At 38.1% G+C, this 26,343-nt stretch overlaps 1 protein-coding gene across 13 annotated transcripts; it reads left to right on the top strand.

Moving 5' to 3' along the window:
- The first annotated feature begins 19,845 nt into the window (after nt 1–19,845).
- LOC112742033 (transcription factor EGL1-like) lies at nt 19,846–24,255 on the top strand. 13 transcript variants are annotated; one of them, XM_072214095.1, is made up of 11 exons: nt 19,846–20,229; nt 20,613–20,729; nt 20,811–20,846; nt 21,298–21,463; nt 21,717–21,929; nt 22,052–22,089; nt 23,054–23,107; nt 23,238–23,333; nt 23,502–23,572; nt 23,702–23,794; nt 23,902–24,255. In XM_072214095.1, the coding sequence occupies exons 4-7, from the start codon at nt 21,366–21,368 to the stop codon at nt 23,080–23,082; spliced, it is 378 nt and encodes a 125-aa protein (XP_072070196.1). In that variant the 5' UTR covers nt 19,846–20,229; nt 20,613–20,729; nt 20,811–20,846; nt 21,298–21,365; the 3' UTR covers nt 23,083–23,107; nt 23,238–23,333; nt 23,502–23,572; nt 23,702–23,794; nt 23,902–24,255. The 13 variants fall into 13 exon arrangements, 3 of the variants coding, with proteins under 3 accessions (XP_072070196.1, XP_072070195.1, XP_072070194.1); XR_011870893.1 differs by lacking the exon at nt 22,052–22,089 and having other exon boundaries at nt 21,720–21,974; XR_011870894.1 differs by having other exon boundaries at nt 21,720–21,929; nt 22,057–23,107.
- The last annotated feature ends 2,088 nt before the right edge of the window (nt 24,256–26,343 follow it).

A 26,343-nucleotide genomic window follows, 5' to 3' on the forward strand; every position in this document is an offset into this window, starting at 1 on the left:
ATCCCAATTTCATGGCAATCCAATCTCTCTAATCACAATCAATCTTGCCAATTTCTTGATCTAATTGTCATGAGAAGAGTTAGAGCATATATCTCTCATCCATAAGCCACACTAATTCTCAAGATCTCAATCCCTCCAAAATAGTGTTGATCAAGAGAATAGTGAAGGATATATCTCTACTTTTAATGCAAATGATTTCCCTTCCGAGGCTCACACAAGCATTCAATTGAATTAAACCCCCTTCTGGAGTGAATAATTCACAAACAAAACAGAAGATACCCAATAGTTACAGAATTAAATTGAGAAGAAGAACAATTTCATTGATTCATGGGATTTACAATAGAGCTCCTACCCCTAATAAAATTGGGGTTTAGTTCATCATTGCTCTAACAGAAAAGAAAAATTGCAGAAGATGAAGAACAGAAAGCAATTAAAGATCAGATCTCCCAACTCCAAAACTCCTAAAAAGAAAAAACTAAAGAAAAGATCCATCCCTAGTGAAATTGAATTTTTCTCTATTTATACACTTCACAATTTAGTCATCAAGTGCTTGGATTGGGCTTTTTGGCCTTGGTTGAAACAGATCAGAATGGGTCTTCAGTTGGTGTGGTTGGGAGCATGCTTCAGGAGAATGTAGCGTTCTTAAAATGAGCGTAGCATTCATTCACCGGCACGAGCACATCTTACATGCGTACGCGTCCCTTGCATTGTGACGAGAGGACTTTTGACGGTTTAGAATTCACAAATGAATTCTCATTGCAATATAGTTTCTAAACCAACAATAGTCCTTTCATACAAAAATTTGGTTGTCACAAGTAACAAACCCCTAAAATTATAAACCGAAGTATTCAAGCCTCGGGTCGTTCTCCCTAGGAATTGTAAACAAATGTTCTTGTTATTGGTTATGAGTTATGTTTTGGAGTTTTTGAGATAAGGAACAGGAAATATAAATGGCAATGAAAATAAACTAAAAACTATGAAAGCTCTTGGGAAGGTTATGAGAATTGGAAGTCCTATCCTTATTATCCTCCTCAATTTTGACCACAAATTGTCTATTGCTACCACTTAGTTAACCTCTAACCATGGAGGAAAGTCAAGTGGATGAATCAACTTGATTCCACAAGTCCTAGCCAACTCCCAAGGAAAAGACTAGCTTTAGTGGTATCCAAATCAATTAGCAACTTCTAATTATCAATCAACAATGGAATTAGATAACTCAAGCGTCACTAATTACTCCACCTAGGCTAAGAGAAACAAAATCTACACTAAAATTCAACCAAGCATTTCATCAAACACTTGGAAGGCATAAAAGGAAAGCAAAGTAAATTGATAACAACAATGAAATCTAACTACTACTTATTGCAAGGAATTAATAACAACAATCAAAAGAAACACAATTTTTATGAATTACCTCAAATTGAATTGGAAGAAAATAGAAGGAACAAGAGTAGATCTACAATAAAGCATAGAAACAACATAAAGAAAATTACAACAAAAGAATAGAGGAATCATAAATGCAACAACAAAGAATTGAGAAGAAGAAGAAGTAGAGAGCATGAATCAAAACCTAGATCTAAGAACTAAACCTAATCCTAATCCTAATTCTAGAGAGAAGTGAGAGCTTCTCTGTCTAAAAACTAACTCTAACTACTTCTCAAACTTAAACTATGACTAATGATCAAAAGTATGTGAAGTATGTTTATTCCCCTTCAATCCTTGGCTTAAATAGCATCAGAAATGAGTTGGATTGGGCCCACAAGGCTTCTAAATTCGCTAGCCATGAGTTGCATTAAGTGAATTGTGTGCAACCATCGGTGCATACGCGTACTGTGCATGTGTGTGCCTCTATCCTCGATGCAACTATAGAAAATCTTAAATCATTTCGAAGCCCCTGATGTTAGCTTTCCAACGCAACTAGAACCGCATCATTTGGATCTCTGTTGCTCAAGTTATGATCGATTAAGTGCGTAGAGGTCGGCTTGACAGCTTTTGCGATTCCTTCATTTTTTCATGAGTTCTCCATTTTTACATGATTTTCCTTCATTCCCTTGATCCAATCTTTGCCCCCTAAATCTGAAATCACTTAACAAACATATCAAGGCATCTAATGGAATCAAAGGTAAATCAAGATTAAACAATTAAAGGCCTAAAAAGCATGTTTTTACACTTAAGCACAAATTAGGAGACAATCATGAAACCAAGCTATTTCATTGAATAAATGTGGGTAAATGGTCATAAAATCCCCTAAATTAAGCACAAGATAAACCCTACAAATGGGGTTTATCACATTGTTACACCATCGACGGGTAAGCATAACACATGCGTGCGCATCGACGCTATCTTCAGCCTCAGCCATACTTGTGCGTATCATGCGCGCGTGCGAGTCCCTTGGTAGCGTTCATTAACTGAACGTTACATTTGTGCCATGAACATTCCTTACGCGTGCACGTCCTTTGCGCGTGTGCGTCGATGGTAAACTGCCACTTCTAAGCTCCGGCATCATGTGCGTATTTGCGCTAACCACCACTATCGTCACATCGATGCGTGCGCGTCATGCACGCGTGCGCGTCGGTGGCCAAATTCAAATTCCAATTCTAAAATTATCGCAGGCGCTCATTCAAAGTGAATGTAGCGTTCATTGCTGGTGAACGCTGATCCTCCTTCCACGCGTGCGCGCCATGCATGCGTACGCGTGGATCTCCAAAAGTGTCACCAGCGTGTAAGCACCTTGTACGCGTGCGCATCACTTGTGAACGTAGCGTTCTTCAATTGAACGTAGCGTTCTCCTGCACTTCTTCCTTCTTTGTTTCCTCCTCTCACCTGTCAACAATCAAACATGCAATCAAAGCCTAACCAAAATCATAAGGTTTTGCATCATTCATAATAATCATCTAAATTGTGCATAAATCTTCTGATTTTATATAAAATCAACAATGTTTGATTGAGTTATGATAAACATGAGATTCTACGCTAATCACTTACTTATTGTGCCAGAAAGTGTATAAAACCTAATAAAAGCCAGGAAAAATGCTAGCAAAACTATCATAAGATGACTTGTCATCACAACACCAAACTTAAATCTTGCTTGTCAACAAGCAAGAAAAGAATTATGCACAAAGGTTCTTTGAATCGGGATGGATTGAAGAATAACTTGTAATGCTCTGTGAGTGAAGTGATTAAATGATAGTTAGGTGAACTCTAAATTATATGCTCGGGTAAGGGCTTCAGTGCTTACTAGTCCCTACATCTTGGAAGTCTTAGATCTTAGGATTTTCATTCAAATGATAACATGAATATCTCTCTATAGGTGATCACCTTGAAGCAGCTCATGGTTTCTGTGTTTTGGCCTTAACTCTAAGTGTCATGTCTCAAAGCGGCTCTTTATATAAGATTTCAATCAATACTCCCAAACTAGTTGGTTTTAAGGTATTAGGTGTTGAAGCACCCCTGAGAATTTACTTGCTCAAGCCTCTCTCTTTGACACAATTCTACCACAAGCATTTAACTAGGATAGTAACGGATTGAGTTCCTATTTCGTTCTTTTTATTCCTAGTAATTGATGCTCAGAGCCTTTTGCCATATTCTTTTGTTTTTCTGTTACTTTTACTTTCTTTTGTAGCTGCCTCTTGGATCAATAAATGTTTGAGAATCTCCACAATACTTCTTTGAACTCTATTTCCTGCCTATGAGCTCCCATGCAAGTTTTCATAAACATGCAACCTCAATACACAATCATACAACTAGAACCACCACTTCTTTTAATCTTTTGCTTGCCTCAAAACAAATTTTTGATTCCCCAATCTTTCCTTTCAAAGAACTATTCTTTGATGCATTTTTGAAAATTTGAGTGCAAGAAATTTTCCAAGAGTATAGTGTTGTGAAATATCAAGCATCATTATTGTTAAGCCACAAGAAAACTATGCTGAACAAACATTTTAAAATCAAAAGACAACCAAACATAAAGGTACAGAACATAAAAACTTAATCATAAATGTCCAACACATGAAAACTAGGAAGGCATATCATTTTTCAGATATGCATCTTCCTTATTGACTAAGGTTACGAAAGGAACTCCATGATGAATGAGAATTTGCTCGATGGTCTAGAATTTCTCTTATAGAAATAAGAACTTCGTTGTAAGCATAGCTCCAAACCAAGAAACAATTCTCACATAAAAAATTTTGGTTGTCACAAATAACAAACCCCAAATAAGAATTAACTGAAGTATTTAGACTCCGGGTCGTCTTACAAGGAATTGCAATGAAATGCTCAATTATTGGCTATGAAAATGCAAAGGGGGGTTTGGTTGATAAAAGGGGCAATAAAATAAATGACACGAAAAGTAAATCAAACAAGTAACTAAAGAAAGCAAGTAATAAAGAAAGACATTCATGGCAAGTGTTGAGATCATAGGCTTTCTATCCTAGTCATGCAATGATTAATTCATCTTATTTAGTCAACTCCAACAAATAGGGAGAAAGTCAAACAAGACTAATCAATCATACTACAATGATAACAAGAATTTATCTTATTACGTCATCTTCAACATTGGAAGAAGGTATCATATTATCTTCCATGAGAGAAAGTCTAATAAGACTAGCTAATCTCAATCCAAAAGTCCTAATCAACTTACTAATTAAATTAGCAAAAGATTAGCGTCAATGGAAACAATATTAGCTAACAACTCTAGATCACCAACATGAGTTGCGTTTTCATGACTCAAGATTGCCCAATTACTCTTTTCAAGCCAAGAATGCTCAAAATCTACTCTAAAGCCCAACCAAGCATTTTGTCAAACACTTGGTGGGTAATAAAAGGAAAGCATCACAAAATTTCAAGAATAATAAATCTATCAACTACCAATTGCAAGAAAAGTAAATCAACAACTCAAATCATCAATTAAAAGAACATCAAACATTAAAGTTCATTAAATGTAAACAAGATCCAACATGAATATTCATAAACATAAAAATGGAAAAATAAAGGAAATGACAAGTAAAAATAGAAGAATAGAGATGTAATAACAAGAAATTAAAGGGAAGAACTAAATCAAAACATGAATTATAACTTGGATCCAAGAAGAATTAACTAAAACTACCCTAAAATCTAGAGAGAGGAGAGAGCCTCTCTCTCTAGAATTCTAACCCTAAAACATGATGAAAACTAAACTATGACTACTTGGTTCATTCCCCCTTCAATCCTTGGGTTCAATAGCATAAAAAATGGGTTGGATTGGGCCCAAAATGAGCTGCAAAATCACTGGGGGCGATTTCTCTTTAGTGGACCCACGTGCTCCATCGGCGCGCAAGCTTACATGGCGCGCGCGCCCCTATGAACAAAGTAACATATGGCAAATTTTATATCATTTTGAAGCCCCGGATGTTATCTTTCCAACGCAATTGGAACTGCCTCATTTAGACCTCTTTAGCTCAAGTTATGGTCGTTTGAGTGCGAAGAGGTCAGGCTTGACAGCTTTGCGGTTCCTTTATTTCTTCATGAGTTCTCCCATTTTCATGCTTTTCTCCTCACTTCTTCCATCCAATACTTGCATTATGAACCTGAAATCACTCAACAAACATATCAAGGTATCGAATGGAATTAAAGTGAATTAAAGTCACCAATTTTAGGGCCTAAAAAGCATAATTTCACATTTAAGCACAAATCAAGGGAGAATTACAAAACCATGCTATTCATTGAATAAATGTGAGAAAAGGTGATAAAATTCCCCAAAATAAGCATAAGATAAACCACAAAATTGGGGTTTATCACACCACCACCTCTAATTTTTGTGTTCTTTTCCTTTGCTGGACTCTCCTTTCTTCTTTGGCTCCTGCTTCTTCTTCTTTCTTGTTTCTTGTTGTTCCTCAGCAGGGCATCTTCGATCCCAAGATTGGTGTATCTGATCCCATAGTCTAGCTTCTTTCAACCTTTGCTCCATTCTGTCTATATTTCTCTTAACTCTTTCATTTTGATGGTTGACTAATGCATGACACTCAACAAATGGTTTGATCTCTCGGTTGATCACTGGCATGCCGCAAACCATGTAGTTTAGCTTTGCCTGAGTCTCTATGTCATACTCCATTCAGTCTAGATACCTATGCTCTTCAGTTGTGTGGAATATATTCTTCCGTTGATAGAGATTTTGGATGTATGCCTCTTGCTTGGCATGTTGTTGGAAATATTTATCAAATGATTCTTGGAAGTGCGCAGATTGTTCCCTTTGCCGATCCAAAGTTCTCGCTTGGAATTCTCTATTCTGTTCCTTCTTCTATTTGTGGTCTCCTTCTTCTTCTCTGAGGACTTCTATCACTCTGATCATTAGTGGTACCTTCTATTCTTTGCCTGGTGATTGCTCTTCCACCTTGCACCCAATCTGTGTCTGAATCTTCAAAAAGCACCCCTACTCTATGTTGTGTGGAAAATGATCCAACACAAAACTCACCGACAAGTGTACCGGGTCGCATCAAGTAATAATAACTCATGTGAGTGAGGTCGATCCCACAGGGATTGAAGGATTGAGCAACTTTAATTTAGTGGTTGATTTAGTCAAGCAAACAAGAGTTGATTTGAGTGGTTTGTAACTGACAGAAGCTAAATTGCATGAATTGTAAAGGGAGAGGGAAGAATTATAGTAAATTAAAGAGCAAAGGACGTAAAGAAGCTAAATCTTAAAGTGCAAGTAATATAAATTGCAGAAACTTAGATTGCAAGAAATGTAAATGACTGAAGCTTAAAGTGCAAGAAATGTAAATTGCTTGAATTATAAAAGGATTTAGGAGTTGGGATTGCAGAAATTAAACAAGAGAAATCAAAATGACATTAAACAAATAAATGGGATATGAAATAAAATTGCAACAGATCTAAACAGAAGAGAACAATTGCTTGAAAATCCAAATAGAAAGCAAAATGTGGCTCAATTGCAATGGTTCAAGAGAAGTCAAAGATCTCAGGGTTAGAAAAGACTAGAGAACAAGTCTAGATCTCAATCCTTCCTGGATCCAACCAAGAACATTTGCAATGAGAAGTAGACAAGTAAATTGCAGGAGAAGTAGAGAAGAAAGCAGTAAAGAAAATTCAAATCCAAAAGTACAATTTCTTGAATTATGCAGATAAATAAACAGAGAGGGATCCCAAGGAGAGATTGAAACAGAATTTCTTCAATTCTCCACCCAAGATCCAAAACAAAGAGTAAAAAATGTAGAAGCAAGAACAAGGAAGAAGAGAGATTAATTCTCCTTCCCAATTCCCCAAATAGAACTCAGAGATCCAAAGTCAAAGTAAAAACTCTCAAAATTACAATTGAAAATTCTCCAAGAATAAAAAGGTCCTTTCTAAATCAAAATAACACCTATTTATACACTTCCTAATTTGGATCTAAGAATTTGGGTGGGCTCTAAATTTGGTGAAAAAATGAATTAATTTGGATTTTTGATGAATTTTTGGCCTATGGTGCACCTCCCAGGGGAAAGCTCGACTCTTGGCAAGAGCTTTGGCCCAAAGCTTTGGTTCCCTTTCTTGCCAAAGTGTGCGCACGTTCCCTCCTTATGACAAGATAATAAAGCTCTTTGCAAGAGCTTTGAGCTCTTGGCAAGAGCTTTGCTTGTCCTTGAGGTCCCTGGTTCAAGCCTTGGGTGAAGCACTTGCTGGCCATTTTCCTTTGCAACCAAGTAGCGCCTAGTGTCTCCCTTCCTTGAGGTGCCCAGTTTGATCCTTGGGGGTGCAAGAGCTGCTCATTTTTCATGGCACAAGAGTAGCGCCCAAAGTCTTGCTTCCTTGAGGGACTTAGTTCGAACCTCATGGAGTGAAAACAAGCCAATTTTTGCTTGTTTTCCTTGTGAGGTAGCGCTACCCCCTTCCCCCTTGGTCTTGGGTTCAAGCCTTGGTGAGTGCATTGCTGAGCTCTTTTTCTCTTGATTTTTCCTTGAAGAAGCCCAAAAAAGCTCTTGGCAAGAGCTTTCTCTTGGATTCGCCTTGCTTCCTCCTTCCTTGTGCACTTGGTTAAGCTCTTGGCAAGAGCTCTAGGCTCTTGGTAGGAGCTTGGCCTTTGATTTTTGAAGTAAAGCTCTCCACAAGAGCTCTAAGCTCTTGGCAAGAGCTTTGTGCTCTTGCTCCTTGTTTTGAGCCACGCTTTTCTTCCCTTGAGCACACTTTCTTTATTTCCTTAGATCACGCTCCTTAGGCTACGCTTTTCTTATTTTTTTTTCTTTTCTTCACCTACAAGTAAACAAAACAACCAATCAAAGTATCAAAAAATTCACAAAGCTTAAAATTCATTTAAAACCAATTAATTTTTGCTTAAACTTTATGATTTTGTGTCAATTTAAGGGTGGTTGATTGATTCAAAGAAACCATGCGATTCCACTCCAAATTGCTAACTTACAATGCAAGAAAGTGCATAAAAACTAATGAAACAAGTGAAAAATGTTTGAAAAACTAGTAAGATGACTTGTCATCACAACACCAAACTTAAACCTTGCTTGTCCCCAAGCAAGCATCAAACATAAGAGTAAATGAAATGAACCAGAGAAGTGTGCATATCCTTATTCGGCATATAGTTTAACTTGGTTCATGGGGTTTTTATGCAGACAATGATGGCTCATTTATTGCTTGCTGTTACATAAGAGGTGCTTCCTCAAAGGATCACTAAGTTTGCTCATTTATTGTTCTTTGAAGGCTTGGTGGCAAATATTGCAGCAGCCTTTGGCTTAACTTTGCTCAACATTCCTTCACCACAGACACATGGCTCACCCTTTTCTTCCTAGGATAATTGATGCCCAGCATCTCTTTGGATAACTAAGTGTTTTGTAGCTAGGTTGCTCTTTACTGTGGACTTTCAGTTGGCAATCCCAAATCAGTTGATCTAAGTGGCCAAGTTTTGAAATACTCCTTAGAACTTACTTGTCCAAGCATATCCTAGCATAAAAACACCACAGGCATGTGTCCTAGGGTCCAAGCTATTGGTGCCTAGCCTTATTATTTGTTTTCTTTGCCACTCTTGGCTTTTTCTCTTTCTTTTTTTTGTTCTGTTTTATTCCATTCTCAAGGGATTTTTAATGATACAAGCATTTATAACAACAAACTAGTTCCTTCTTTAGATAACATATCATTATGCAGTATTTATTTTATGAACCATGCATTAAATTAACAAATACTACCACTAACTTTCATTCTAACTTATGCAACTTTGGATATTTACTTCCTAATTCAAACATCTCTCTTTTATTCAAACAGCAAGGGGAACAAAACAAAATACTCAGGCTAATGAAGGGCGACAATTATTATGCGGATAACTTTTAAGCTAAAAATTAAGAACAATTGAAGGTATATCATGTTTCAGATATACATCTTCCTTATTTAGTTTGAGATTATGAAAGAACTTCACCACCTTCTAGTTGACATGTCCCTGGTTATTGCTTGATTCTCCCTTCTTCTTCTTTCTCTTCCAGAGTTTGGAGTAGTCCTGAATTTCTTCACTAGGGCACCTTCTATCCCAGACAGGATCTAATAGACCTGAGAGCCCAACTACCTCCAATCTTTCATGTGTTACCTCTTTGAAGTGATGGGATCTTGCTTTCTGTCGATCTCTAAATTCTTGGCACTGCTCAAATGGTTTGATTTGTGGATCTAGTGCTGGCATATTGTGGGTCAAATACTCTAACCTTGCTTGCATATTTTCATCAGACTCTATTTGTTGCACATGTCTAATCTCTCCGATAGTATGATGAATGTTTTTCCACTGATACAAGTTGTGACTATATTTCCCATATTTGGCTTGGGTCAGGAACATTTTGTCATATGACTCTTGAAGTCTTGTTGTTTGTTCTCTTTGCCACTCAAGAATCTTGGCTTGAAATTCTTGTTGTTGGACCATCATTTGTTGCTGCCAGCTCTCTAGTCTCTCCTCCATTTTGTGCTGTCAAGCTTCATTTTGCTCCCTATCTTTCAAATATTGCTCCTGGTGCTCTAGATATTGCTCTTGTTGTTGCAAATATAACTCTTGTGCTCTCATGTTTTGTTGTAATATTTCCTCAAGAGCTCTCTGTAATTGGCTTATGTCTATGGCACCAAGAGCTTGATCTTCTTTCCTTTGAGATCTTCTTCTTCCTTGTGCCTCTTCTTCTTGATCATCTTCTTCATTAATGCCTTCCATGCTTCTCTTTGTGATTCCCTTCCCCTTCTTTACTTTCTCTATATCCTCATCTTCGAAGATCACTCCAGCTTTGTTGCGTAGCCTTAGAATGGTGTTTGGATGACCAAGCCTACTTGATTTGCTTGTGCTTTCAGCCATCTCTTGGATACTGTCGGCAATGAGTTGTGCCAGATTGATTTCTCCTCCATATAAGATACAGTATACTAAGAGTGCACGCTTGATTATGACAGATGAGGTATTTCCAGTGGGAAGTATGGATCTCTTAACTATCTCATACCACCCCTTGGCCTCAGGAGTAAGATTTATTCTTTTCAAGTGGCTTGGAACTCCTTTTGAATCTCTTTCCCAGTCTGTGCCTTCCAAACATATTTCCTGTAGGATCTCATCTGGATCATTCTCCCTTTGCAGTCTGGCTTCATAGCTAGGCTCTTTGTAAGTTATGGTTCTCAACTTCAGGGCCCTTGTAATGGATGCTGGACTGAAATCCACTTCAACTCCTCTAACATAACTCTTGTAAGGGATGTTGTTTTTGCTTTCTTTCACTGCGTTTGCATAGAATTCCCTGATCATCACCGCACTAATGTCAGTGATAGGATCGCATAGAAGCTCCCATCTTCTTTCCTTAGTGATTTGCTTCATAATGGGGTATTCCCCTACCCTTAGCTCAAAACCCATCTCATGAATAATGCGCTTTGGTTTCATGAGCCTATGATATCTTCCTTCATGAAACTGAGATCTAAATTTTCTTGCATCATAGGTTGGAGGTTCGGTCACCATTGGTTCCTTTCCTCTTCTTCTCCTTGAACTTGATGAGGCCATGGGTTTAGAGAAAACAGAGAAGTAGGGGTGGACTTGTGGTTGGTTGAGGCACGGCGTTGTAATACAAAGAGGATGTATAAAGAATGTTGTTGTTGAGTGGGGAATGGGACGTGTTTTGGTTGTGCACACGGTAGAACAAAGGCTTAAAATTGTGAAGAAGGCTTTTAGGAATATATGATGCAAGAAATATCCCAACCTAATTATAGGCAGGGCATTAAAGCTTTGGACAAAGACCATACTTGAAGAGGGATTCGGTCATGACTTATGAAGGGTGGAGATTGAGTTGAGCAACATAGTAACTTCATGAGATGAACGGCTTGCATGTTCTCTTGAGGATTTGATAAGGATTCTCTTCCCATTGGTTGCCTGAGGTTCGTCCTCCAAGGTGGCTAGCATGCAGATTTTTGCTTTCCAAGGTAGGCACACCTCCCTAGGCACATGTGACCTTTCTCTCTTCGCTTGTCATATCCGTGTCTTCTTCTTGTCTTTACCTCAACCTTCTTTTTCCTAGTTAAATCAAAATGGTAAGCCTTAGGACACAATTGTAGCATGGTGATGAAGTGGTGAGTGCTTAGATTATTTATTTTTGTTTCTTAGTCATAAAGGATCAATTGTGTCCCTTACTTAGTGAACCAAGGTTTGGTGAACACCAAACTTGTTTCTTGCTAAGGGATTAATGTCGAATGCAAGCAAGTTATCACAATTGATACCTTCATCATAAGACATAATTCATTTTCTATCATAAATTCCTAAAATGAAACACTGTATGATCTATCTATGCATGACTTTGATTCTATGAACAAAAGTTGATTCTTCTCAAAATTAGTACATATGCAGACACCAAACTTAATGTTTGGTCATATACTTCATGGAAACGACTAAGCATATGGTCTAAGAATGCTTGAAAAGATAATTTTGTGTGCTGTCAACCACACCAAACTTTGAAGTTTGGAATGTGTTTCAAAACAGTGTATGTATCTGTCCAGTATGTCTAGTAAAGTTCAAAATCATGCTAAGGTGATCAAAATTTATTGAATTCAAAAACGAGCGAGAATCTTAAATCATGGGTTGCCTCCCATGGAGCGCTCTTTTATTGTCATTAGCTTGACATTAGACCCCTCTTTTATGGTGGTTGATGACTGTAGTGTCTCAGCTTATCCCCCCTGACTGTGAGCTTCTTCTTTGTTCCTTGATGTTCAATTTTGGCATGCTCTAGTGAGAGTATTTTGCTGACAGTATAGTAGTCATCAGCTTGTTTGCTTGCCCCCAGTTATTGATAGATCAATTGTACTTCATCACCCTTAGAAAGCCCCTCTGTTGGAATCTTTTTGTTCTTCCAACCCTTTTTAGTTTTGTTGATCCTTTCTCCTTGCAAGTGGGCTTCACTTTGGGACTTTTCTTCTTAGTGGCTAACACATCAATGTCTTCTCGAATTTCTTCATCACTCTGCACAATCTCTTTCTCTTTTTGTCTTGCTGTGTTATCTATTTCTTGCTTTGGAAGGTAACTTCTGATCGTCTTGTTGATTCCTTTCTTCTACTGTGAGTCTCCCCTGTCAGTTTCCATGTAGTTCTTCTTCTCATCAATGAGCTGTGTTTCTGAAAATACGTTCAGGGTGATGCTTTCATCATGCATTCTGAGGGTTAGCTCTCCTTGCTCTACGTCTATAATGGCCCTAGCAGTGGCTAAGAATGGTCTCCCCAATATAATGGAATCACCTTCATCCTCATCTGAGTCTAAGACCACAAAATCTGCAGGGAATATGAACTTGTCTACCTTGACTAGAAGGTTTTCAATCACACCCCTGGGACATATCACTGACTTGTCCACCAATTCTAAAGACATATGTACTGGCTTCACTTCCTCTATGCACAACTTTTTCACTAGAGAGGAGGGCATCAGATTGATACTAGCCCCTAAGTCACACATTGCCTTGTTGATGGTCATACTGCCAATGGCACAAGGTAGAAAGAAACTTCTAGGATCTTCCAGTTTAGGGGGGAGTCCTTTCTGGATTAATGCTATGCATTCTTCAGTGAGCAGTATAGTTTCATTTTCTTGCCAACTTCTCTTGTTAATAAGCTCCTTCAAAAACTTGGCGTACAGCAGCATTTGCTCTAGTGCTTCAGCCAGGGGAATGTTGATCTCTAACTATTTTGGGTTGAATTCTTTTGACATGGCTGTTGAGTCTGAGTATGATTGTCTACCCATCTAAGGTTGGGGTGGTTCTTCCAAGAGGGGTTATAAGTGTCACCATAAACCTCATTTGGCCCAGAATTTTGGTTGTGCATATACTGGACTTGTTCTTGCTGTTAGTCTTCACAAGCTTCTTCACCTTGCCCCCATGTGGTTGATGGTTGGCTTGTGTTGACTGCTGCAACTTGGAGGCTATCAATCCTTTTGGCCATTTGCTCAAATTATTGTTGAATTTGCTGCTGCATCATTTTGTTTTGAGCTAGGATTGAGTCCACTCCTTCCAACTCCATCACTCCTTTCCTTTGTGATGGTTGGCATTGCCTTTGGTGAGCAAAGAAATACTAGTTGTTAGCCACCATATCAATGAGATTTTGGGCCTCCTCTGCAGTTTTCATGAGTTATAGAGAACCTCCTGCTGAGTGATCAAGAGCCTCCTGAGATTTCAATGTCAAACCTTCATAAAAATTCTGTAATCTATCCCATTCATTGAACATTTCAGGAGGGCATCCTGATTAGAGCCTTGTATCACTCCCATGCCTCATAGATGGGTTCAGTGTCCATTTGTGTGAATGTTTGTACTTCAGTCTTCAACCTAATAATACTTTGAGGTGGGTAAAATTTGGCAAGGAACTTGCTCACTAGATCGTCCTAGTTGTTGATGCTATCACTTGGGAAAGATTCCAACCAATGAGTAGCTTTGTCTCTGAGAGAAAATGGAAATAACAGTAGCTTGTAGCTGTCAGGATTCACACCATTGGTTTTGACAGTGTCACAAATCCTCAAGAAAGTAGACAAATGTTGGTTCGGATCTTCAAGTGGTCCTCCTCCATAGGAGCAGATGTTTTGGACCAAGGTGATGAGTTGTGGCTTTAGTTCAAAGTTATTTGCATTAACATTTGGGATAAGAATGCTACTCCCACAATGTCTAGAATTTGCAAATGTGTAGGAAGCCAAAACTCTTCTCAGTGGTGGATTGTTGTTGTTATTGGCTACTCCTCATGGTGGATTTGTTGGGTTGGTTGAGTGTTCCTCCATATCTTGGAACTCTTCTTCTGAATCCTCTTCTCCAATAATGCCTTTCCCTCTTTCAGCTCTTCTTAATCTCCTCAGGGTTCTTTCGTCTTGTTCACAAAAGGTGGGTATAGCTCCCCTTGTCCCTGACATACAAACAAAACATAAAAATCACACAAAACCAGAAAAGCAGTAACACTTCAATCCATTGCTGGAGTAAAATTTTAGTTAGCTTAAGCAAAAATTCAAACAGTTAGTGTGTTAGTTGAAAAGTAAAGAAACAGAAAAGAAAAAGTGCTTGATCTAGACCTCCACTTCACTTAATCATTGTCAATCTAATCAATCCCCGACAACGGCGCCAAAAACTTGATGTGTGGAAAATGATCCAACACAAAACTCACCGGCAAGTGTACCGGGTCACATCAAGTAATAATAACTCACGTGAGTGAGGTCGATTCCACAGGGATTGAAGGATTGAGCAACTTTAGTTTAGTGGTTGATTTAGTCAAGCAAACAAGAGTTGATTTGAGTGGTTTGTAACTGACAGAAGCTAAATTGCATGAATTGTAAAGGGAGAGGGAAGAATTGTAGTAAATTAAAGAGCAAAGGAAGTAAAGAAGTTGAATCTTAAAGTGCAAGTAATATAAACTGTAGAAACTTAGATTGCAAGAAATGTAAATAACTGAAGCTTAAAGTACAAGAAATGTAAATTGCTTGAATTATAAAAGGATTTGGGAGTTGGGATTGCAGAAATTAAACAAGAGAAATCAAAATGACATTAAACAAATAAATGGGATATGAAATAAAATTGCAACAGATCTAAACAGAAGAGAACAATTGCTTGAAAATCCAAACAGAAAGCAAAATGTGGCTCAATTGCAATGGTTCAAGAGAAGTCAAAGATCTCAGGGTTAGAAGAGACTAGAGAACAAGTCTAGATCTCAATCCTTCCTTGATCCAAACAAGAACATTTGCAATGAGAAGTAGACAAGTAAATTGCAGGAGAAGTAGAGAAGAAAGCAGCAAAGAGAATTCAAATCCAAAAGCACAATTTCTTGAATTATGCAGACAAATAAATAGAGAGGGATCCCAAGGAGAGATTGAAACAGAATTTCCTCAATTCTCCACCCAAGATCCAAAACAAAGAGTAAAAAATGTAGAAGCAAGAACAAGGAAGAAGAGAGATTAATTCTCCTTCCTAATTCCCCAAAATAGAACTCAGAGATCCAAAGTCAAAGTAAAAACTCTCAACATTACAATTGAAAATTCTCCAAGAAGAAAAAGGTCCTTTTTAAATCAAAATAATACCTATTTATACACTTCCTAATTTGGATCTAAGAATTTGGGTGGGCTCTAAAATTTGGTGAAAAAATGAATTAATTTGGATTTTTGATGAATTTTTGGCCCATGGTGCACCTCCTAGGGGAAAGCTCGGCTCTTGACAAGAGCTTTGGCCAAGAGCTTTGGTTCCCTTCCTTGCCAAAATGTGCGCACATTCTCTCCTTGTGACAAGAGAATAAAGCTCTTTGCAAGAGCTTTGAGCTCTTGGCAAGAGCTTTGCTTGTCCTTGAGGTCCCTGGTTCAAACCTTGGGTGAAGCACTTGCTGGCCATTTTCCTTTGCAACCAAGTAGCGCCTAGTGTCTCCCTTCTTTGAGGTGCCCGGTTCGATCCTTGGGGAGTGCAAGAGCTGCTCATTTTTCATGGCACAAGAGTAGCGCCCAAAGTCTTGCTTCCTTGAGGGACTTGGTTCGAACCCCATGGAGTGAAAACAAGCCAATTTTTGCTATTTTTCCTTGTGAGGTAGCGCTACCCCCTTCCCCCTTGGTCTTGGGTTCAAGCCTTGGTGAGTGCATTGTTGAGCTCTTTTTCTCTTGAATTTTCCTTGAAGAAGCCCGAAAAAGATCTTGGAGAAAGCTCTTGGCAAGAGCTTTATCTTGGATTTGCCTTGCTTCCTCCTTCCTTGTGCACTTGGTTAAGCTCTTGGCAAGAGCTCTAGGCTCTTGGTAAGAGCTTGGCCTTTGGTTTGTTGAAGTAAAGCTCTCCACAAGAGCTCTAAACTCTTGGCAAGAGCTTTGTGCTCTTGCTCCTTGTTTTGAGCCACGCTTTTCTTCCCTTGAGCACGCTTTCTTTATTTCCTTAGATCATGCTCCTTAGGCTATGCTTTTCTTATTTTTTCTTTTCTTCACCTACAAGTAATCAAAACAACCAATCAAAGTATCACAAAATTCAAAAATCTTAAAATTCATTTAAAACCAATTAATTTTTGCTTAAACTTTATGATTTTGTGTCAATTTAAGGGTGGTTGATTGATTCAAAGAAACCATGCAATTCCAGTCCAAATTGCTAACTTACAATGCAAGAAAGTGCATAAAAACAAATGAAACAAGTGAAAAAATGTTTGAAAAACTAGTATAAGATGACTTGTCATCACTCTATTGCATAGACGCAATCTGGTACCTGGGTGGCCAAGCCTGGCTGACTTGCTGCTGCTTTCAGCCATCTCCTGGATGCTGTCTGCAATTAGTTGAGGGGCATTTATTTCTCCTCCTTTGAGTATGCGGTGTACCATGATTGCTCTTCTTATAGTAACTTCCGAGGGATTTCCAGTGGGGAGGATTTATCTCCTCACTATTTCGTACTGACCTTTGGCCTCAGGTTAGAGATCCGTCCTCTTTAAGTGGCATGGCTCCTCGTTTGAATCTCGTACCCAATCTTTGCCATCCAGACATATATCATTTATGTGCTCATCAGCATTTTTCTCACCATTTGTTCTTTCATCAAAACTGGGTTCTCTGAAAGGTATTGCTCTTTGTAAACCCCGCATGATTTTAGCCGGATTGAAGTCCACTTCTACTCCCCTAACAAAACTTTTGTAGGGGAGTTCAGTTTTGCTTTCTCTCACTGTATTAGCATAGAACTCCCGTACCATAGTTGTACTTATGTCTGTGAGGGGTTCACAGAGGAGTTCCCATCTTCTCTTCTCAATGATTTCCCTCATTATAGGATACTCACCATACTTCATTCTAAATCTAACCTCTGGGATTATTTTTTTTCTCCTCGATCCACCCATGATATTGTGATTCATGAAACTGAGATTTAGATCTCCTGTTATCATAAGTGGGTGGTTGATAAACCACTACTTTATGGTTTATCTTGTGCTAATTTGAGTGGTTTTTATCAAGTCTTTGCTCACTTATTCATATGATTTGCATGGTTTTACAAACCCTTCCTTATTCTGTGATATAGTTGAAAACATGTTTCCTGGACCATTAAATTATTAATTTTAATTATCCTTTATTACCATTCGATGCTGTGATTTGTGTGTTAAGTATTTTCAGGATTTATAGGGCAGGAATGGCTAAGAGGGCAGAAAGGAAACATCTAAAAGTGGAAGGAACACGAAAAATTGAAGTTTTAAGAAACTGACAGTGACACGCACGCATGGATGACGCGGACGCGTGCCTAGCGCAGAATACAAGTGACGCGTACACGTGACTGACGCGTACGCGTGACAAGGAAAATCGCCAATTGACACGCACGCGTGACAGACGCCACGTGCAGAAAGTTGCAAAAATTGCCCCCAGCGATTTGTGGGCTCCTTCTCGGCCCAAATCCAAGCCCAGAAACACAGAATAGAGGCTGGAGAATGAGGGAATCAAGGCATTCATTCATCATTCATTTATTATTCACAATTTTAGGTTTGAGATGTAGTTTTGAGAGAGAGAGGTTCTCTCCTCTTTTTTAGGTTTTAGGATTTAGGATTTCTTCTTTCAATTTCTTCTCAATTTCAGGTTCAATATTCCTTTAATTTAGTTTCTCTTCTATTTTTAATTACTGTATTACTTTAGTTTTTATTTTCCCAATTTGGTTTATGAATTCCAATGTTATATTTGATTTTATGTTTATGAATTCTTTACCGATAGAAAATCTTGTTCGTCAAAATGGCGCCGTTGCCAGGAAATTGCAAACGTGTGCCTTATTATTGGTTATTGTAAATATTTGCTTTTTGCTTGTTTATTTATTTGTGATTTTATTTTTAATTTTTATTAGATATTATGAACTTTCACCCCTGTCACTTTGAGTTTGGTTCCAATCTTGTTGTAAGGAATTGGCGCTATAATAAGAACATGCATCAAGTTTGGAATAATCAAGGATGGGCGAAGCCACAAGGATATGATCAACCCTCTTGGCGACAACCCCCTCTAATGTGCTATAACCAACAACCATTCTATGATGCATACCAAGACAATAGTTATGGTGGACCTTTCCATGACAACCAACCTCCACCAAATTACTATGGTCAAGAACCATTCTGTGGTGCGTATCAAGATGATAGATATGGTGGACCCCCTTGTAGTTACTAACAAGCCCCACCCTATGCTTATGAACCACCTTCATAACATACTTTGAACCACCAAACTCACAAGCCCCCTACTACCAAACACCCTCACATGACCCCAACACCTATCCACCCAATCAACCACCCTATGAGTCATATGATCCTAATCATGCAAACCGAGCTAAATAGGAGTCAAAGGATCGTCCCAGGGAAACAGTGGATAAATTTTATGCAACCCTTCATCAATTGGAGCAAGCGATAAATCAACTAGCTTTCTGACGTTCGGACACTCAAGGAACTCCCATGGTTTCATGTGGAGAATCTAATGAAGAACATAGTACGAAGGAGACACTAGAATCTCTGACGGACAGTAAGGAGCATGACTTTGTATTGGAACAAGTGGAGGAAGCCGAGATTATCAAAGAAGAAGAATTGGTTGAAGACTTAGGAGACGCTGAACCTCCATGGGAATCAATAGTTGTAGAGAATTCCGCCAAGAAAATTGTAATTGATGCTAAGGAGGATAGTGCACAAACCCCAAGGCATGTACCATATGAAAAACTGGACGGAACAGATCAAGAAGCAAGTTTCCTTGGTAGTGATGATCATGAATCAAGCTCTGATGCACGGAAACTTGTCTCTCAACAAATTTCCCTTCTGCGAGTATACCGAATTGTCGTCAAGTAAAAACTCATAATAGAGTGAGGTCGAATCCCACAGGGATTGATTGGTCAAGAAACTTTAATTAGAGGAATGTTCTAGTTGAGCTAAGCAGAAATTGAGTTGGGAGATTGTAGAAATTAAATGGCGGGAAATTAAATAACAGAAAATGTAAATGCTGGAAATAAATGGCGAAATATAAATTACAGAAAGTAAATTGCAGAATCTTAAATGGGGATTTTGGGAGATGAGCATAAAACACTACAAGAAAAAAGGCCTATCGGCACCCTTTTTTCTTGCCACGCTTTAAAAACGTGGCCAAAAGTGGTCAATGGCCACGCTTTTATGAGGGTAGCCACTGATTTGTGATTCGGCCACGTTTTTTTTTTTGCACGCTTTAAAAATGTGGCCATAGAGAGATTTTGGCACGCTTTTATGAGGGTGGCCACTGATTTATGATTTGACCACCCTTTTTTTTACCACGCTTCAAAAGCGTGCCCATAGAGAGAAACAGGTACACTTTTAAAGCGTAACTAATTTGTTAGGATACGGGCACATTTTTAAAACGTGCCTATAACCTCTAATTATTTGGAACCCTAAAAAAGCGTGACGATAAGGTTCCACTTAGTTTAATTTCTCACTCAAACACTTCATTTCTTAATAGGAACACTCAAAACAGCCCTAACTTTCGCAGCCCTCTCTCAGTTCGCAGCCCTCTCAGCTCTCAGCCCTCTTCATCACTGAGAAGTGAGAATCCATCGTCATCTTTCAGGTCGTAGCTCGCTCTCAACTTGCAACCCTCTATCCTTCTCTTGCAACCCTTCATCCCTCTTTTACAACTCTTGGAAACTTCAATCGGTGCTGCCTCCGCCGGCGCACCCTCCATCGGCGCGCCCTCCGTCGGCGTTCACTCTCGCTCGCAAGGCCTCCATCAGCGCTCGTTCTCTCTCGCTCAAACCTTACCTCCGTCGACGCTGACTCAATCGTCGCTGCCTCTCCCTCAATCGTGTTCCTCCCTCAATCGGCGCTCAACCCTCACCATAACACAAGAAGGTACGTATTTAAAGATTTAATCCCTTTTTGTTTCTCTGTTTCAACCCTCCGCAAATTTCTCTATTCAACCCTCACCATAACGCTGATTAATGTTTTCTTTTCTTATATAATCATCTCTTGCAACTGTAATCACCTCTCTTTTTGTTTTGTTTCTATTATGTGGTGAACTCTCTAGTTTGATTGAATTGGTGTGGGGAATGCGATGGATTGTCTATTTTATTATATGTGCTTTGCCTTACCATGACACGCATGCATTTATTCGAATAGTACAGATACTTGATATAAGGTTTGAGTGATATGATCATTTGTTATTTTGTTTGATTATGATGTAAATTGCTTATTGGAATGGTTTCTGATGTTTGTCTTCAATTTTTTGGTAAAAGAATGCTAAATGGAGGTTTCTTGAGGGTGTGAGGGTCTCTGGTGCACTGCCACCTAGAACGGTCTTGGTGCAGCAGTGTATCTGTGATAAAGGTGTGTTGGAAATTCTATGCAACTATGTGAGTGCTCAATTCGTTTTCGTTTTTGTATTTGATTTTGTCTTATGGAATTGAATAGTTAGATAAAAGTTTCAATTGCAGGAAGCTCCATCAAAGAAGTTTCAACCTTCAAGACATGTAATAGGCTTATGTACTGCGGTTTGCATTTCATCAAAAGAAAATTATTTCCTAGCTTAAATGCTGTAATTTTGCAATAATCTGGTGGTAGGAAGCTAAGTATTTGACCTGAATCAAATAAGTATCCCCTGTTCATACTCATTTTTTTTGGGGCCTGGATATATGTTTTTACTTTTTATCCTAATGTGTTCTCTGCGGATATGATTTGGTATAGAGAGAATTTTACTAATACAAAAGGGAAATGATTTTATAGAGAAAGTGAACTTCTATGTATTTAATGCCATTGGAAACTCAGATTTTATCCTTCCTATAAAAATTCTTCTATTTTTGTATTCTTCACAAATGCCCTTTGTAAAACTGATAAAGATATAAATTCTGTCAGCTGCTGTCTGGTATACCAATGTGTTTTCTAGTCCAAATTTTTTAAGAGTTTGCTTAATTCATTTTTTAGGTTTCATGGGGAGAATCAAGTATGATTCAAGCTGAAAGGTTATTTTCCTGAACCCAAAGAACAAGGAAATGTTGTTGGAGAACTTCAAAGAACAACTTGCTTTGTCTGTGAGAAGCATCCAGTGGAGCTATGCAATATTCTGGTCTACTTCATCTACCCAACCCGGGTACTAACTTCTAACTAACCGTTTCCTTGAATTTCAGTTCTGTTTTGTGATTTTTTTTTTCATTTTCTGTTTCTTGAATATGTGTTGTTTGTGAAAATACCTCAATGGACTTCATATGACGAGACACATCATGACTTGTTTCTTCTTCTTCTCTAATATGAACAACTCAATACAATGGCTTCTTAGACAACACCACAATTCAATAATACTACTATTCAAAATCAATTTCTTTCTATTCATGGTTCCCATTTAGCAGGGTGTTGAGTTGGGGGGAAGGATATTACAATGGAGACATTAAGACAAGGAAGACAAGTCAAGGAGTGGAACTCAATTCTGATCAGATAGGGTTGCAGCGGAGTGAGCAGCTTCGAGAGTTATACAAGTCCCTCAAAGCTGTAGAAGCCAGCCCTCAAACCAAAAGGCGTTCAGCAGCACTGTCTCCGGAGGATCTCACAGATACAGAATGGTACTATTTGGTTTGCATGTCCTTTGTATTCAACATTGGCTAAGGGTAATGATAGTGACACTAATAAATCTTCTCTTTATATGTTTCTTCTTTGTCTTGTTTGCTTTGTATCCTTTTTGAAGTGAAGAGGCAGGTTGGGACGTGGTAATTGCTTGCCATAGTAAGAGTCTAAGTATCTGTTTTTCTTTAGAATGTATCATGTTATTACTTGCCATAGTAATATGTTATTGAAGCTGCCATTTTAGCAGACTCTTGTCTAATATCTTGTAGTTTTGTTACTTGTGTGAATACTTCAATTAAATAAACAGGTATACTTGCACATTTTCGAATGGAAAGTGAAAACACTGTGGTTCTAGTTGTTAAGTAACTATACAAGGTTATATCCATTTAATAACAACATCCCTGCCTGTGTTCTACCAAGAGGGAGTTTGCCTACTGCTGAGAATGAGATATGCTTGATCAAACTGCTTATTCTTACCACCTCTAATGATTTTAGTGTTAGCATCTATGTCATTCCCCCCTCCCCCACAAAAACCCCACTCCACCCCAAAGAGTTGTGCTGCTCAATAAACTATGCTGTAAGCCATGCATAAAGTGGAAAATCCTTGAACTGTTTCAGGAAAAGTTTAGTGATGTTGTAAACTAGATCAAAGCAAATTTGACCAAAGGGGAAAATTTGTCTGCTGATGTTGGTGCTTCTTTTGCTGGGAAAACATTATTCGAATAGTACAGATACTTGATACAAGGTTTGAGGGATATGATCATTTATTATTTTGTTTGGTTATGATGTAAATTGCTTATTGGAATGGTTTCTAATTTTTTTCTTTAATTTTTTGGTAAAGAAATACTAAATGGGGGGTTTATTTATTGTATTATTATTTATTATTATAGCATCTCAAAATGTTCCAAAATAGTAAATGCTAAAACTCTCACAAGTTTATGCCAACTTATTATTTATTATTATAAAATTTGCTGTTATTTAGTCTCAGTTTTTTTAATGTTTGTCATTTTCTTTTTGTTCTTTGCAATCTTCTCTAATTGTCTTATTATTTATTATTATAAAATTTGCCGTCATTTATTGCTTTCTTTGGATCGATATTTCTCCCTTTTTTTTCTGTTGCTAGAGATCTCTGTTCAGCTCAGTTTACTATGAAAGATGCTGCAACGAAGGATAACTAGTCAGTAATTCAAGCTCATGATTTCTGTCCTTCAGTTCTTTTATTATTTTGCAGTTCAAAAATTTGAAGCTCAATCTCCATTTATGGGCAGTTTTATTTTGTTACAACTGAGCTTTTGAGTTTGTGACAGGATCAACAACATGGCTTGGCAAAGGTCTGTATTGTTGTGTCTGCACAGAGGAGAGAGAGTGATGCTCGTCCCTCTTTTGATCTAACTCCAGTACAAGTATTATGTTATTTCTAATTTATTCTTTTTTTAATTGATATATTACTTTATTAAGTAATGGTTGATACTGAACATAGAATTTAATAAGTTAATCTCCTTTTAGGATTAATTTATTCATTCAAGGTTATTTTTTTATTAAACAGTACATTAATTAATTGCTTTCAACAGGATTTGCCAACTGTAGTGATGTATTTCCTGTTTATATTGGAGATGATAGAACCGATGAAGATGCATTCAAGGTATCTGACCACCTCTCTTGATTTTTTACTCCATGATATAATACTACATAGTTCATTACTTAATTATATTGGTTGACCACAATGTGATGTTTTGGGACAATTTGAACTAACTTATAAATGAGAAAACAGAAATTGGGAGACAGAGGGCATGGTCTTGGAATTCTTGTCTCGAAATTTCTGGAAGACACTAATGCTTCGTACTCTTTACAAGAACCTAATGAGGTAAGTATATAATTTTCTCCTTTTTGTGCATAAACCCTGGTGTCTTAACTAGCAAAAGGTCCTACTTGTTTTCTTCTTGGACTAATTCAAATAACTTTGTCATTCAGAAACTCATCATGTACAAAGCAGCGGCTGCAATAACAGCAGCAGCAACGGCAGCTGTGGAAGGATCAAAACAAGAACAAAAGATGCTCTTCAACAACAGTCTCTAAAATAATGCATCTTTATTTGTTTTTGGATTTCTTTATGTAGATTAGTTGAATCTTCGGAGTTTTTGGGAACAAAGAGAGCTATTTGCGGATTGTGATATTGACAGATGGTGAATATAATAACTACTTCAAATGTTCTGTTAGATATGGAATCATGAAGTCCTAGATGAAGTTGTACACTCAGCTGAAGTGTGATTTAGATGTTGTAAATTTTACTTTGCAAAGTGATGACTTCACAGTGAATTTGTTTTCTTTTCTTTTGATTTTTTCAATTTTCTTGTGCCAGTTTATTTTTGTACTTTTTATATAAAGTTTATTTTAATAACATGATTTAGTTTTTGCATAATGATTGGTTATTTAATGTTGATTATGCTGGCTTTCCCAATGTTGAAAGTGGTATGGAATGGCCTAGTGCTATTGGCACGCTTTATAATCGTAACCATATCTTCTTTAGTCATTAATATAGCCATATATCATGCTATTGGCACGCTTGAAAAGCGTAGCCGTATATTTCCCTATCGGCACGCTTTTGAAGTGTACTGAAAACCAACTTTCTTGGCACGCTTTAAAAGCGTGGCGATATGTGAACTTTTCGGTACGCTTTTAAAGGTCACCTATGGCCACGCTTTTAAGTGTGGCAAGAGTTAAAAGCGTGGCCAAAAAGAAAGCGTGCCGATAGATCCACAAAAGCGTGGCGATAGAGCAACCGGCACGCTGGCAGATGTGACCCTTTCAAAAGCGTGCCGATAGCTCAAAAAGCGTGGCGAAAAGCTATCGGCACCCTTTTTAGCACTTTTCGGCACGCTTTAAAAGCGTGGCAGAAAGCTTATTTTCTTGTAGTGAAAGTAAATGGCAGAAGATAAAGAGAATGGGTAAGATCAGAAATGGGGGATTCATTGGGCTTAGGAGATGTTTCATTCTCCGGATCAAGTTCATTCTCATCTCTTCCTCAATCAATGCATTCATTAATCTCCTTGGCAATCTTAAGTGATTGGATCCCAATTGATGCGCATAAACTAGTTATGCTACGATTTAGGAAATTGCACGATCGGCAAAATTCCTTCCGGCAAGTGCACCGGTTATCGTCAAGTAAAAACTCACAATAGAGTGAGGTCGAATCCCACAAGGATTGGTTGAGTGAGCAATTCGGATTAGAAGTGTGTTCTAGTTGAGCGGAATCAAGATTTAGATGAGAATTGCGGAATGTAAAATTGGCGGGAAAAGTAAATGACAAGAAATTGAAATGGCGGAATCTTAAATTGCATTAATTAAAGAGCATAAGCTAAATTGCTGAAATTAAAAGGGAATGGGGGTGATTGCATGAATGTAATTGCAGAATGTAAAGAGAAAGTGGAAATCGGAGACGGGGAATTCATTGGGTTTAGTGAGTCATAGCTCTGAATTCAATTACAAAGATATGAAAACTAGCCAAATGAAAAAGTAAAAAGTCCTTCCTAACTTAAATTCTATCCTATTTATACACTTTCTATATTGAGCTTCTGTTATGTTTCTTGGGCTTTGAGGCCTCTCCCTGCTTTCCTTTTGCTTTGGGTTTATGATCCATAATCTTGATGAGGCTGCTGATCCAAATTCTGTAACATTCATTGAGCCAACTTAGTGATAATCAAATAATAATACATGACTCAACAAATTGAAATTTCAGACTCATCAATCCTTCAGGCCCAATCCCATAAACCATGATATTCAATTGGGTTTCATGCCAGAGTAAGTTTAAGTTAATGTTTGTGCTCAAAGACTAACTTAAACCGCAATATTTTTGGCCCAGAAACCTTTTCCAAGAGTGGCGTTTAAGTTGCAGTTTAAGCTTAAACTGTAGCTTAAACGCCAGACACTTCCAGTTATGCCTTTTGTGGAAGCACGTTTAAGCTTCAGTTTAAGGTTAAACTGAAGCTTAAACGTGGAAATGGAAGAAGGCAGCCCTGGAGGGTAACTTAGTCGAACACGTTTAAGCTTCAGTTTAAGGTTAAACTGAAGCTTAAACGTGGAGATAGAAAAGGCAGCCCTGGAGGTCGAACACATTTAAGCTCCAGTTTAAGGTTAAACTGGAGCTTAAACGTGGAAATGGAAGAAGGCATCCTGGAGGTCGAACACGTTTAAGCTCCAGTTTAAGGTTAAACTGGAGCTTAAACGTGGAAGCTGAGAAAGGTAGCCCTGGAGGTGTCGAACACGTTTAAGCTCCAGTTTAAGGTTAAACTGGAGCTTAAACGTGGAAATGGAGAAAGCAACCCTGGAGGAGAAAACTTGGTCGAACACGTTTAAGCTCCAGTTTAAGGTCAAACTGGAGCTTAAATGTGGAAATGGCTCCCTGGTTCACTTCCC

Source organism: Arachis hypogaea, chromosome 14, assembly GCF_003086295.3.
Source record: "Arachis hypogaea cultivar Tifrunner chromosome 14, arahy.Tifrunner.gnm2.J5K5, whole genome shotgun sequence".
Classification (NCBI taxonomy): domain Eukaryota; kingdom Viridiplantae; phylum Streptophyta; class Magnoliopsida; order Fabales; family Fabaceae; genus Arachis; species Arachis hypogaea.